The 14,909-nt window shown below is 41.5% G+C and overlaps 1 protein-coding gene across 1 annotated transcript in view; it reads right to left on the minus strand.

The window, feature by feature from the left end:
- Positions 1-13,607, minus strand: part of TXLNB (taxilin beta) — a 52,069-nt gene extending 38,462 nt beyond the window's left edge. Inside the window, exons 1-2 of the mRNA XM_025383769.1 lie at positions 13,388-13,607; positions 10,408-10,851 (exon numbers count right to left, since the gene is read on the minus strand). Coding sequence (XP_025239554.1) covers positions 10,408-10,837 — 430 coding nt within the window. The 5' untranslated portion in view covers positions 10,838-10,851; positions 13,388-13,607. The remainder of the gene's footprint in view (positions 1-10,407; positions 10,852-13,387) is intronic.
- Positions 13,608-14,909: the final 1,302 nt, after the last annotated feature.

Here is a 14,909-nt window from a genome sequence, read left to right on the forward strand (position 1 = left end):
CAGGTGGGGCATTTTTCCCATCCCTACCTATCTATGAAAACCACTCTGTTTAATCAGAGTGGAGTGGTCAAGCCACACAACAAAGCCCACACTTCCTGATATAAATCTGCTTAAGAAAATTAACAACTTGGTTGGGCGAGGTGGCTAACACCTGTAATCCCAGCACTTTGGGAGGCCAAGGCAGGCGTATCACGAGGTCAGGAGTTCGAGATCAGCCTGACCAACATGATGAAACCCCGTCTCTACTAAAAATACAAAACTTAGTCGGGCGTGGTGACGCGCACCTGTAATCCCAGCTACTCAGGAGGCTGAGGCAGGAGAATCATTTGAACCAGGGAGGCGGAAGTTGCAGTGAGCTGAGATCGTGCTACTGCACTCCAGCCTGGGTGACAGAGTGAGACTCCGTCTCAAAAAAAAAAAAAAAAAAAAAAGAAAAGAAAATTAACAACTTTGACCTTTCCCCCAAGAACAGACATTTCCCCTTGGCTAGAGTACTTGCTTTCATCTTGGAGAGACATATATGTCATGAAATTAGGGTTACCAGATGAAATATAGGACATGGGGCACACTTGTACTAAAAAATGAGTGGTGTTTACCTGAAATTCTAATTTTTCTGGACATCCTGTATTTTCCTTTGCTAAATCTGGCAACCTTACATGGAATCAAGGAATTTGATGTCTAGAAGGAATTTCAAACAGCATCCAGACTAATGGGTTAATTTCATGGATTTTAGTATTTAAGGCCCAGAAAAGTCCAAAGTTACATGATTAGTGCTGGCAGAGCGAAGGCTTGAATCCAAGGCTTGTCTCCTTGTTCTAAGTCACTCCACTCTCATGTGGAATTCTGATGCTAGAGAAACCTAGAGAAATAGGAAACTTTTTTTTTTTTTTTTTGAAAAAATGACCTCATTTCCAACAGTTAGTTTGGTCTATCTTTGCCTAGTGAGTCAGTTCAGATTAGCCTAAGACAGGGGAAGGTGGGTGTGAGTAGGGTCCCTCCCAGCTCTCCAATTATGGCCTGTGGCATCTGCAGCTGATAATCACTGCTGCCTCGCCCCTGCCGGGCATGTGCTTTGGTTATCCCTCTACTGACAGGGATGGATTTGTATTGGTCAGGCCATTCCTTCACCCTTGTCTTCAGTCCAGGGAAGGTGCCCACATAAAGACTACAATCCCAAGTTAGAGTGTCATCTATTAAAGTCAAGAGACTGTACCCTTGATTATTCTTGGCCCAGGATGCAACGTAGCATTTGGCCCATGGCAAGTGCTCAGTAAATGATGATAATAATAGAATAAAACAAAGCTGTCCAGGTGCGGTGGCTCATGCCTGTAATCCCAGCACTTTGGGAGGCTGACGTGGGCAGATCATGAGGTCAGGAGATCGAGACCATCCTGGCCAACATGGTGAAACCCCATCTCTACTAAAATACAAAAAATTAGCTAGGCCCAGTGGTGGTGTGCGCCTGTAGTCCCAGCTACTAGGGAGGCTGAGGCAGGGGAATCACTTGAACCCAGGAAGCAGAAATTGCAGTGAGCCGAGATTGCACTGCACTCCATTGCAAACAAACAAATGAAACAAAACAAAAACAAAGCCAACTAGCTCAAACTCATATCATGGGAGTCAAATAAACAATGTCATGAAAACAACTTTTTGTGACCAACCAGAGGAAAAACAGGTCTTACTCTCACCTGTGATGTTTTACGTTTCCTGGGATACGGCTCAGTGTGTGTACTGAGATATAAAACCATTACATGTCTTGTTTGGGAGAGACAGAAATGAGTGAGTCCAAAGGTTCTCGCTTTCTTCCCACATTAAGTATCTTCTCCCCTTTGGTTTTATTTTCTGTAACTGTGAGAAGAGGTTTCTTTTGTTTTGTTTGTTTTGTTTTTTAAACTTCACACACTCACTGAGGTCTCTTTCTGCTCTAGTCTTTTTGCTAGAAGGTTAACATCCAGGTACATCAATATGCCTTCAAAAATTATTCCTCCCGCCAACAAAAAATCCAGGAAACAGAATTTCTGTTTGTAAGTCTCACAGGAAAAGCATTAAAACTGGAAATTAATAAAAAAAAATCCAGCCGGGCGCGGTGGCTCAAGCCTGTAATCCCAGGACTTTGGGAGGCCAAGACGGGCGGATCGCGAGGCCAGGAGATCGAGACCATCCTGGCTAACACGGTGAAACCCTGTCTCTACTAAAAAATACAAAAAAAAAAAACTAGCCGGGCGCGGTGGCGGGCGCCTGTAGTCCCAGATACTCGGGAGGCTGAGGCAGGAGAATGGCGTGAACCCGGGAGGCGGAGCTTGTAGTGAACGGAGATCGCGTCACTGCGCTCCAGCCTGGGCGACAGAGCCAGACTCCGTCTCAAAAAAAAAAAAAAAAAAAAAAATATGGGCATGTGCAGAATTCATAAATTTATGACATTACTGACCTCAGTTTTTAAACTTCCTCTGGTGTTGTTGGACTAGGGTGCTATGTGGAGTAATCATGAAGGAGGGGAGTAGACAGAGACTTGCTCATTATCTACAAAAGGCTATCATTACATCTCCATGGAAATAGGGTCATTTGGTGACAGTGTCAAACACAAGAGGAAAAACTGACTTTATTCAGGGACGCTTTATCAGGAAGGAATCACCTGCCTTCTCCCTAATGTGTCCTTCCAAAGCAAGCTGCATTTCTTCCTCATGAAAGCTAGGAAGGTATGTGGGCATGTAGCCACCGCGCTGCGAAATGCTCAGCGTGGTAGGAAGTCTACATGAAAGTGGAACCACCTGTGCAGTAGACACAGCGCTGTCGCATATGGCTGTGGTCACTGGCACAATTTTATTGGAAGATGGAGAAATTATTTTTAATCAAAGAAACAAAAAACTGGCTGGGCGCGGTGGCTCATGCCTGTAATCCCAGCACTTTGGGAGGCTGAGGCGGGCAGATAACGAGTTAGGAGATCGAGACCATCCTCGCCAACATGGTGAAACCCCGTCTCTACTAAAAATACAAAAATTAGCTGGGTGTGGTGGCGCGTGCCTATAATCCCAGCTACTCTGGAGGCTGAGGCAGGAAAATCGCTTGAATCAGGGAGGCAGAGGTTGCAGTGAGCCGAGATTGCGCCACAGCAGACCAGCCTGGCAACAGAGCGAGACTCTGTCTCAAAAAAAGAAAGAAAGAAAGAAAAGAAAGAAAAGAAAGGAAGAAAAAGAAAGAAGGAAGGAAGGAAAGAAAGAAAGAGAGAGAAAGAGAGAGAGAAAGAAAGAAAGAAAGAAAGAAAGAAAGAAAAGAAAGAAAGAAAAAGAAAGAAAAGAAAGAAAGAAAGAAAGACAAACCTGAAATTAAAGGCAACTAAGCCAGCTGAAGAAATGTGGACCAGGATTTTTCTGAAACTTTTAGCATAGTAATGATTGTTTATACTAAGTTTGGTGACAACTTATGCAGATTTAATGTGTTCAAAACTATGCCTTTTCTGGCCGGGCACAGTGGCTCACACCTGTAATGCCAGCACTTTGGGAGGTCAAGGCAGGCAGATCACCAGAGATCAGGAGAACCAGCCTGGTCAATATATAGTGAAACCCCGTCTCTACTAAAAAATACAAAAATTAGCTGGACCTGGTGGTGCACGCCTGTAGTCCCAGCTACTTGGGAAACTGAGGCAGGAGACTTGCTTGAACCCGAGAGGCAGAGGTTGCAGTGAGCTGAGATCGGCCACTCTACTTCAGGCTGGGGGACAGAGCGAGACTCTGTCTCTCAAAAACAAAAGTATGCCTTTTCTCTTCCAAAATTTTTTTTTTAGAACTTTGGGGTTAAATTTGATTATGAATAGGTACTTGTGTACCTTTCTAACCACCTTCCTGATTTCCATGTATTGTGGCAGAAACTTAAAGCCAAAAAAGACTGTGAATGTCCCTCTTTCAAATGTTAGGCCTAGATTCATATTTCACTGTTAGTTTTGTTATTCTTCTAATATGATATGATTTCTAAAAATAAGCATGAGATAAATAATTCCTGAGCATCTATAGATATCTTTTAAGGGAAGTAAAATTCATGTATGCAGAGGATAGGAAGGAAAGTATTATTAAATTCATACTGGACTAAGGATGGAAGACCTGGTTCCAGAACCGACTCTGCCATCAACTAGTTGAGTGATTTTTTTTTTTTTTGTAGACTCTCAAACTCTCTGGCTTTAATTTCCCTGTCTATAAAATTAGTGGGTTGACTAAATGGATTCTGAGTTCAACCTTTAAGAGTTGGTCATTTCACAACTAAAATAGCTTTCACCATTTTTAGCTTGATTTAGATAACAACAAAAGTAAAAGCAACATTGTTTGGATGGCATATTTGTTATCTTAGACTATTATGATCCACTTTTTAAATTTACAAAGGTTCTCTTACTCCTCACTGTCACCATTCATTGTCAGGGTTTTCGTTCGCTTGTTTCATTTGGTTTTAAGGCTTCTAGCAGTTTCGAAAATACCACCTAGCCTGTGTTTTCTTATCAGATTTTGTTCCATTTGGCTGACATTTTCTATCTCTTCTCTTTCAGTGGCCTTGTCAAATTTGTAGGGGAACTTTGGCCTCTCACTCAGTAGGAGAGTGGATCTGATCTGAAGTTCTTAATAGGTCAACTGATGATGTGCATACACTATTACCAATAACGAAAATAAAAATATTAGAAAAAAACAGTAAAATATTCATCCATCCAATACCTACCTTGATCAGAAGAGAATACTAATAATTTTTCTGAAGACTTTTCTCTCCCCTTCCATCTGCTTCTGTAAACTCTCCTCCCTGTCAAGGTCTGGTCTAGGTTCTAGCTTCTCTATGAATCTACTTGTCAAGTTTTGTCTCTGCTTATTCCTCTTTCCCTTGAATTTCTCTGGTCTTCTTACCATCTCCTTCAGAAAATTTAGTCTCCTTGAGAAAATACCATCTCCTTCAGAAAATATCAAAGCAGCAGGTTATTACTCTCTCAGAGAAACTAGAAATCAAGCTAAAACAGATGAAACAGACTGTCTGGGAGAGTGACCAGATCGTTCAAAGGAAGACTAGGGGCCGGGCACAGTGGCTCACGTCTGTAATCCCAGCACTTTGGGAGGGTGAGGTGGGCAGACCACTTGAGGTCAGGAGTTCGAGACCAGTCTGGCTAACATAGTGAAACCCCGTCTCTACTAAAAATATAAAAATTAGCCATGCATGGTGGCACGTGGCTGTAATCCCAGCTACATGGAAGACTGAGGCAGGAGAATCGCTTGAACCTGGGAGGTGGAGGTTGCAGTGAGCTGAGATCGCACCACTGTACTCTAGCCTGGGCAACAGAGTGAGACTTTGTCTCAAAAAATAAAGGAAGACTATGTAAATGGATGTCTGAAGACATTTCAGAATACTGATGTCCTAGTCAGGAGCCTCTCAGAAGGTACCACTGAAGCTCACTTGTAACTAGAAAGACAAAATTCATTAACTGAGCTGTAATACATGCTCCTTAGCCAATATGATGCTTGCTTCTGTACCACTTTGGTCCTACGATGACACAAGGTCCATCCCTTGCTTTATGACTAATCTCGCAATCACATCAACTAGATAAGTCACATTTTTTGGCGGACTCTGAAACTCCCTAGGCTTCAATTTCCCTGTCTATAAAATTAGTAGGTTGACTAGATGGATTCTGAGCTCAGAATAGCCCTATGAATGAACTTTGTTTTTCTCCTAGCCCACATAATGTTGTCAAAGAAGTGATAAATGAGAGATACCTCTGAGCCTGGAGGATACGAGTAGGAGAACGAAGCAGATACTTTAGATGTGAACACGGCATGGTGCTGCATAATGGGAAATCTGTTTTCATTTCTTTCATTTCACATGCCAAGGGGAAAGTGGCTTTACCCCCAGAGAGATTTTTAAATATTCCCCAACTGCTCTGGTAAGTACTGCATTTATTGTACAATATGCAGCCTGAAAAGGAAAAATAAGTCCTGGGTGCTTGGGTTGTAGAGACATTTCCCAAATATTCAAGGTGTTCTGGAAAAAAAAAAAGGTTCTTGGCCAAGCGCAGTGGTTCATGCCTGTAATCACAGCACTTTGGGAGGCTGAGGCAGGCGAATCACCTGAGGTCGGGAGTTTGAGACCAGCCTGACCAACATGGAGAAATCCCATCTCTACTAAAAATACAAAACTAGCTGGGTGTGGTGGCATATGCCTGTAATCCCAGCTACTTGGGAGGCTGAGGCAGGAGAATCGCTTGAACCCGGAGGGCAGAGGCTGCGGTGAGCCGAGATCACACCATTACACTCCAGCCTGGGCAACAAGAGTGAAACTCCATCTCAAAAAAAAAAAAAAAAAATGTCTCTCACTGATCCAATAAGTCAGTAAGTTTTGGAAATGATGGAAACTATACCCATCACTAGTTTAGATTTTCATTGTGTATACAGTAAAGGTCAGAGAATTCTGGCAGTAAAGAAACTGTTTAACTTTGTGAAATCTCAAGCATCTCAAAGTAGACACACTTAGGAAAATGTTGTAGTAGAGAGTCAAAACATTTTAGCATCTCAAATGTGCCAATAAAGCAAATAGCATCTGATAAAGACGTCTTTGATCAAGTACATAAGCAAAAACTAAGAATATATCTTCAGATATGGGTTGAATGACTTATTATCTAAGAGGTCCAAATAGGTTATAAAAGGAGACCACAGCCAGACGTTTATATTTTCTCCAAAAGAGTGAAGAAAACACTTTCTGAAGAATCAGAACCATTGCTCCCACAATCTGTTTGTGTCAAAATTACCCAGGGTGAACATTTCCCATGCTCTCCTAAAAATTTTGCTGTTCCTGGTCTTGCATTTATACTATATGACAATTAGCTTATGTGTCTTCTTTTTCCTCTCTACCTAGTGATCCTTGACGAAAGGCCATGACTTATTTATTTTTGTGCCACTAGCACAGTGCCTCATAAACACTAGGCATTAATAAATACTCATTGTAGGCCAGGCACGGTGGCTCACGCCTGTGATCCCAGCACTTTGGGGGGTTGAGGTGGGCAGATCTCGAGACCATCCTGGCCAACATGGTGAAACCCCGTCTCTATTAAAAATACAAAAATTAGCTGGGCTTGGTGGCGCATGCCCGTAATCCCAGCTACTTGAGAGGCTGAGGCAGGAGAATCGCTTGAACTAGAGAGTCAGAGGTTGCAGTGAGCCAAAATTGCACCACTACACTCCAGCCTGGCAACGGAGTCAGACTCTGCCTCAAAGAAAAATAAATAAATAAATAAAAATAAAGAAATAAGTACTCATTGGGGATTTGAGGATAGGTAGAAATTCCTAGGTAAAGAAACTAGAATGTGCACAGTCCTTGTGGGAGATGGAGTATAGCATGTTCAAAGAACTGAGAGACAAGATCAGGCTTCACTCCAGGCCTACAAACTCCAAATATCTGTGTGTGGGGGCTCAGGAGCAGCATTTTTCACAAATTTTGCAATTGATTCTAATAAAGTTGGAAAACCATTAGTCTAGACAATAGCACAGTACCATTTAACTGAAAAGTAGCTAAGAAGGCTGCCAAAGCTACTTGCAAACAACTGAAAGTTTAAAATGGTGGTTGCAAGTTGAGAGCCTAAAAATGTTGTTTTCATGCATGATGTAGCTGTTAAATAGTACAGTGTTTACAATAATATGCTAATGATGAGTGGGAAGACACAAAAAGGTCATGAGCCCACACACACTCAATTAGAGTGGATACACCTAGATACTCTAATCCACAAGCATTGATTTTGGTCAAACACAGTCAGTTGGAATTTGGTAATTTGTAATAGCGGCAGAATTAGAGAGTTGGAATTTTTAAAAACATCATCCTGATTATTTGGTAATTGTAAGATTAATGCAGATTATAAAATAACTCATGGAAGAGAGTAGAAATCCAAATTGGTTATTTTAACTTTATCCCTATTTTCTTCATATCTTTCCCCTCAACAACACACACGCACACGCACGCGCACACGCGCGCGCGCACACACACACACACACACACCAATTCCTATGTAAAAGTTTTAGGGTGATTGAAAAATTACCTTTCTGGTTAGGAACACTTGAAGTTGCTTACCTCTGGGATAAGGTTTTGTATATTGTCTTATGGAAACTTGAATAATGACTAGCTTTGCAAAGGGACACATTTGAGATGTTTGGTCAAAGAAGAAAAAATTGCTCTGTAACACAGAGTAATTTTATTATGTTTTTCCATGTTCCAAAACACTAGAGTGATTCCAACCCTGCACTTTGGAACTTGAAGATACTTTAAAGTTATTATCTGGGTTCTTTTAATTTTATACTAGTTGGGTCAAGTATGCTATCTCAATGTGTCATTTAGCCCTTCTTGAAAGCATTGTAGCAATGGGTTTTAGCATCATAGCGCTATCTGTAGGAAAACAGCCCATTGCATGGCAAGAGTGATGCCATTTTAAAGCAGACCTGCCATGATGACAAATGTTTGACTCCTCCATACCAAGGTGTTCTGCAGCAGGGATCTCCAACCCTGTCTACCAGTCCATGGCCTGTTAGGAACTGGACTGCACAGCAGGAGATGAGTGGCAGGCAACAGAGCAAAGCTTCATCTGTATTTACAGCTGCTCCCCATCACTCACATTACCACCTGAGCTCCACCTCCTGTCAGATCAGTGGTGGCATTAGATTCTTATAGGAGCATGAACCCTATTGTGAACTGCGCATGCGAGGGATGTAGGTTGCACACTCCCTGTGAGAATCTAATGCCTGATGATCTGTCACTGTCTCCCATCACCCCCAGATGGGACCGTCTAGTTGCAGGAAAACAAGCTCAGGGCTCCTACTGATTCTACATTAAGGTGAGTTGTATAATGATTTCATTATATATTACAATGTAATAATAATAGAAATAAAGTGCACAATAAATGTAATGTGCTTGAATCGTCCTGAAACTGTCCCTCCCCAGTCCATAGAAAAATTGTCTTCCCTGGTGCCATAAAGGTTGACTGCTGTTCTGCAGCAAGGTCTTTAAACAATGCCTATAACATAGATGATCCCTCAGAAAGATGCTTATCTAATGTTCCCAGTGGTCATGACTTTTGGCAAGAAAGTCTGAGATGTGACCAGCTGCACATGACTTTACCTAAAAGCTTGCTATGTAAAGGACACTTTCTGGAGAGTGGGTGCAGGGATCCACTGTCTCACTGCTGCCCAAGACAGCACTACTGTTTGTAAGCCCCTATTAAATATTTCTTTCTGCGAAAGTGGATTTGTCAGCTTCTGCTTTTGGCCTTCAGCTCCCTTGGTCTTTGTGAGTAGGTTTGTATATACCTGCTCACTGCAGAAAAATATTCTACTCCAGTTTGGGATATTTTTGGGTTTACAGATAATCTGGTTACTGGAGGTTGAACCCAGTTCTGACACCAACGCTTATGATCTTTCACTCTACCACACAGTCTTCCGGAAACAAATAAGATGTGGTCTCTGCCCTTGATAGATTCTCCAACTAGCATGGGAGATGGGTTATAAACAAATGACTTGCTGCAGAAAATTTAGTGGAAAACTAAGGAAGGTGATGCTGACTCTACCTGGGCGTATCAGGGAAAGTATCACACAGGAGTGGGTATTTGTAGTGAGTGTTTCCACCAGGAAAGATAAGCAGAGGGACTTTCCTATGTACAGTAACATGCTTTCACTCATAGTTTAAAAAATTAACATTCTCACCCTTTTTTCACAGCCATCGTTGGTGTTACCAATCTCCCATGCTCTCCTAAAAAATTTTCCTGTTCCTGTTTTTGCACTTCTCCTATATAATTAATTTACGTGTCTTCTGTTTTCTCTATACTTAGAGCTCCTTGACCAAAGGGCCATGACTTATTTACCTTTGTGCACCTAGCACAGTGCCTTACAAAGACTAGGTGTTAATATACAGTCATTGGGCACTTGAGGATAGGTAAAGATTTCTAGGTAAAGAAACTAGGATGTGCACAGGCCTTGTGGGAGATGGAGCATAGCATGTTCAAAGGCCTGAAAGACAAGATCAGAATGACTAGCTATTAGGCAGTAGTGGTGGTGGTAGTAATAGAGGCAGAGTGTTCAGGAAGGTGATGTTGTAGGGTAGAGTAATCTGAGATAAAACTGGGACTGGTTGGAGTTAGATCATTAGGATCTTAGAGAACATGTTAAAGATTTTGGTCTTCATCCTAAGAGCAGTAGGAAGCCATGGAACAGAGGGTCAATGGGTAACAGACTGAAAAGTTCACCTGAGCTGTATTGAGGGGAAAGGGCTGGGGACAAATACAGCAAGGGAAAATGTAGAAGGCTATCACAGTAATCCAAATATTAGATGTGGCTTTTAGTGAAGGTTGGAGGAAGTGCCCCTTTTTCAGGAATACTATACAGAAAAGTCAAATATTTGAGCATAACTACTTGCCTAATCCTTTTAGGATTTTCTTTTCCAATTTTTGCTCTTTATTGCTGACAGGCTCTTTGACAGTGGGTGGCTCTCCAGAAGCAACAGGTTCTCTTCCAGCCTCTTCAGTTGTTTCCTCACAGTCCCCATCCTCGTTGTCAGGTGATTCCGCATTCTCAGGCTGCTCACTAGCCCTGGCAGTGAGACCCATAAGTTTCCCTGCTGTGCTGGCAGCAGACCCATAAGTGTTAATGATGTCTTCCAGCTGTCGATTCAGCTCTTCAGAGATATCGGGGTGCACATCTGCCTCTTTCTCCGGTGGCTGGACTGGGGTTGAAGAATCCTGACCATCTTCCTTCTCCAGGCCATTGTGACGGGGTAATGATGAACTGTCCCCTGGAGGTGTTGACTGTTGTTCCGCTGAGAGCTGTTCAGTGTGATTAGCCTCCATCTTGGGACTGGTATCTAGTGGTAAGCACATTAGGCTTTACATAGCTAACCTAGATGCTACATATCAATGCTTCATTTCAATGGTAAGGATATCCCCCAAGTGAATGCCAACTAATTATGGTCTCTAACATAGAGTGAATGTCCTTTCACAAACCATTGATGTTACAATTATTAAAGTAGGAACACTGAAAAGTTGTTTTTCCAAATCAAGTCACACTACTGGCATATTTTTGGTTTTGCTCTTCACTTTCAACAGTATTCCTTATTATTCACATTAAGAAAGTAATTCATGCTATTGTTTCTTTGTGGCCTTATTTGTCATTTTGCTTACACTAGTCAGTTTGTGTTGTCATTTTCCTGTATAGTTCTATATAGATTAACAATCACTGGAGGTACATGACTGTGTGTATTTAAAATGCTTAAATCTAAAATGGCATTAGTTTTCTTTCAAAGTTAAAATATTTAATAGAAGAGCCATCAAATTTATTTAAATGACTCATAACAATAACATCTCTAAGCTCTATTTGATCCATAAATCAGTATTTTGCTTAGTATGAATATTTTGATGTAAATGCATTATTACACTGGATACAGGAAACATTTCTCACTTTTCTGGCATTTTCTTTTTCAGATAAGCAACACGAATGCTTTTTCTGAGGCTCAAACTGGCATCATTTTTCGATTAAGACAGGGAATGAGGAAAGGTATACATAAATAAACCAAGTAGTATAGAAACACAGGCCGGGTGCGGTGGCTCATATCTGTTATCCCAGCACTTTAGGAGGCCGAGGTGGGTGAATCACTTGAGTCCAAGAGACCAGCCTGGCCAACATGGTGAAACCCCGTCTCTACTAAAAATACAAAAATTAGCCGGATATGGTGGCGGGCACCCGTAGTCCCAGCTACTTGGGAGGCTGAGGTATCAGAATTGCTTGAACCGGGAGGCGGAGGTTGTAGTGAGCCAAGATTGCGCCACTAAACTCCAGCCTGAGCGACAGAGCAAGACTTTGTCTCAAAAACAAAACAAAAGCATGATGCTGCTTATAACAACAATTCCTTAAGTTTCTATAATACTCTTTTATTCCAATATATAAACCAACATTTTAAAAGAGAAAAACAGATTACAACTTTCTCTTCTAAGTCAGGAAGCTCTAGAAAAACAATAATTTTTAAGAAGTAGCAATGTTTCATAAACGAGGAGGAGACCAACTCGAGAAATAATTCAGCAATAATAAGGGCCCTTGGGAAAGGGTGAGAGATGGAACTGAGTCAGAGATTCCAGTGTTTCTGACTATTACCACTTCTAGGGTTGCAATAGATTTGGTTTAGGCCTTTAAGTTATGGTGCATTTTATTTTTAAGTAATATTTAACAGTGATGCTGCTAAATAGCAGCATAAAAATAAGGCAAGATCCTCATAATTCGCAGGTTTTGCTGTTGTGGTAACATGAAAGTGAAAACAAAAGCATACTGTTCTACAACTGCATAGCTTCCTTTTCCTGTTCTTAGGGCAGCAGATGTCAATCAAATGCTCGGACACCAACAAGAACAGAAAATTCAACACACAGACATTGCCACTGATGTGATGCTCACTAAACACTCATAACTTAGAGGAAGTACTTTTTTTCTTTCACTGATTTGAATTCACCAACTTAATTATCAAATAACGTAGCAAACAATTTCATTATCTTCATCACTGGGATTTCTTTATCCTGACCTCTACTTGTTGATTGCACTCATCTATATATAACTTAGGCCTCCCCTAAACACGGAGAAAGACACACGGCACCTGCTGTCCAGCCAAAAGTTATTTTAAGCTATTCTAAAATGAGTCATGCCATTTAGCACTTCATCCTTAAAAATCAAGAAAATCATTTTTCAATCAAATTGAAAACAGTAAACATTTGCTGGCTTAAATCCATACGTAGGTTTTAAAGTTGGGGAGACTATCTTAGGATGAAATAAAATCTCAAGTAAAATGAACTTCAAAATAATTAATTTAAAATAAGCTGTCCATAGGAGTTTTACTTTGGTTAGTCTAAATGCAAGTGGCTGTTTGTATTCAATTTGTTCTTTATCAGATGCCACAATCATTGATTTTTTAAATTATTAATTCCATGGCTATTCTTTAAACTCCTGTTCCACATTTACTTTAAAACAGAACAGTCATTATAAAGCCTAGGACAACTCAATTCCTAAAAGTAGTCTCAAGACAAGTTAACAAGAGGGAAAAAAACAAAGTCAAAGAACTTCGTTACTTTTCAATCATCCATTTTATATTATGTGGCAAAGAAATTATTTCTAACTTTTATCTTATATAAACTTTATTGCCTTATTTTCCCCTCCCCAGGGAGAGAACTTTTCACTTGTGTTGGCTATTCCAGATGACTATCACAGACACATCCCTCCCTAAGCAACATATTTATTTATAAATACAACAATGAAAAGTTCTCCAACAGTTCACTGGCAATCTCAAAGTTGCAAGTTTCAAACACCACAAACCGCACCCTACATCTTCTCACGGGGCTTGGGGGAGGGTTTATCATACTTACCAGAAGGCAAGAAGCTAAGCAAGAAGAGAGAGGAGAGGAAAGAGGCAGGAAAAAGCAAGTCAGAGCTGCAGCAACAGCAGGGGAGGGCGGGCTGGCTGTGTTCTTACAAGGGAGAGAGAAACCCAATACACACACACACACACACACATATATACACGCGCGCGCGCACACACACACACACACACACACACACACGCGCGCCACAGGCACTGCTGGAGGCAGCAGTCTGGAGGAGGTGGGGGTAGGGAAAGGAACATCGTATGACACAGCGAGGGGAAAATACATCCAAGCTTCCCTAGCTGTTGCCACGGGAAATATCTTAGCAGAGAGAAGCAGCTGGAAGATCTCATCGGACTCTCCATGTTTTGTTTGTCCTTTCGGAAATTTAAACTCTGACTATATCATCCCCTTTGCAAATGCAGTCTTTCACCATTGTTATCCTTTTGGGTAGAGATCAGTTTTTCTTACTTCTTGGTTTATCTCCAGTGTGGTGGATGATTCATCTTCTTTTTCTTCTTCTTCTTCTGCTAGCTTAATTGGTGTCAGGTTTGTTATAGGAATCATGGAAAAAGAAAAACAATGGCATAAGAACAGGGAGGTGGTGGAACTATTTTAATTCTGATGTCATTGGTTTGTTTGCAGAGTTTGAAATAAACATGTAGATGGTGATTTTGGAGCTGAACTGAGTATAATCTTCATGCACATGGTAATTGGTGTGACCTTGGAGCACAGTCTTTCCCAGGTAACTGTTCCCACCTCAGACAAACCCTCAGGGAAGCAGTCTGCTTTTTCTTCCTTAGCTGGTGGCTTTCCCACACTTTGTAAATCCTCAACATGCTCCTGGATCCTCCTCAGAAAAATAAACTCCTTCTGATTCACCATCAAATGCCTCTCTATTAATTTACGTCCATTCCCTTTTTATTTTTCTTTCTGGAGCTTGTGTTCCTATACTTTCAAAGCAGATTCCTCCATCAGTCTCTGCTCTGGGGACAGGCTGGGCATAGTGGCATCCCTTGTGGTAGGCAGAATGATGCCACCCAAAACATCTCCATGTCCTACTCCTTGGAACCTGTGAATATGTTACTTTACATGACAAGAGACTTTGCAGATGTGATTAAGAATCCTGAGGTAGGGAGATTATCTTGAACTATCTGGGTGGGCTAAATGTGATCATAAGGGTATTTATTTATTTATTTTTTGAGATGGAGTCTCGCTCTGCCACTCAGGCTGGAGTGCAGTGGTGCAATCTCAGCTCACTGCAGCCTCCACCTCCTGGGTTCAAGTGATTTTCCTGCCTCAGCCTCCTGAGTAGCTGGGATTACAGGTGCCCGCCACCACACCCAGCTAATTTTTTGTATTTTTAGTAGAGATGGGGGTTTCGCTGTGTTGGCTAGGCTGGTCTCAAACTCCTGACCTCATGATCTGCCCGCCTCGGCCTCCCAAAGTGCTGGGATTATGAGCGTGAGCCATTGCACTCAGTCTCATAAGGGTCTTTATAAATGAGGGAGGAAGGCAGTAGGAT

This window comes from Theropithecus gelada, chromosome 4 (genome assembly GCF_003255815.1).
Source record: "Theropithecus gelada isolate Dixy chromosome 4, Tgel_1.0, whole genome shotgun sequence".
NCBI classification, from domain to species: Eukaryota; Metazoa; Chordata; class Mammalia; order Primates; family Cercopithecidae; genus Theropithecus; species Theropithecus gelada.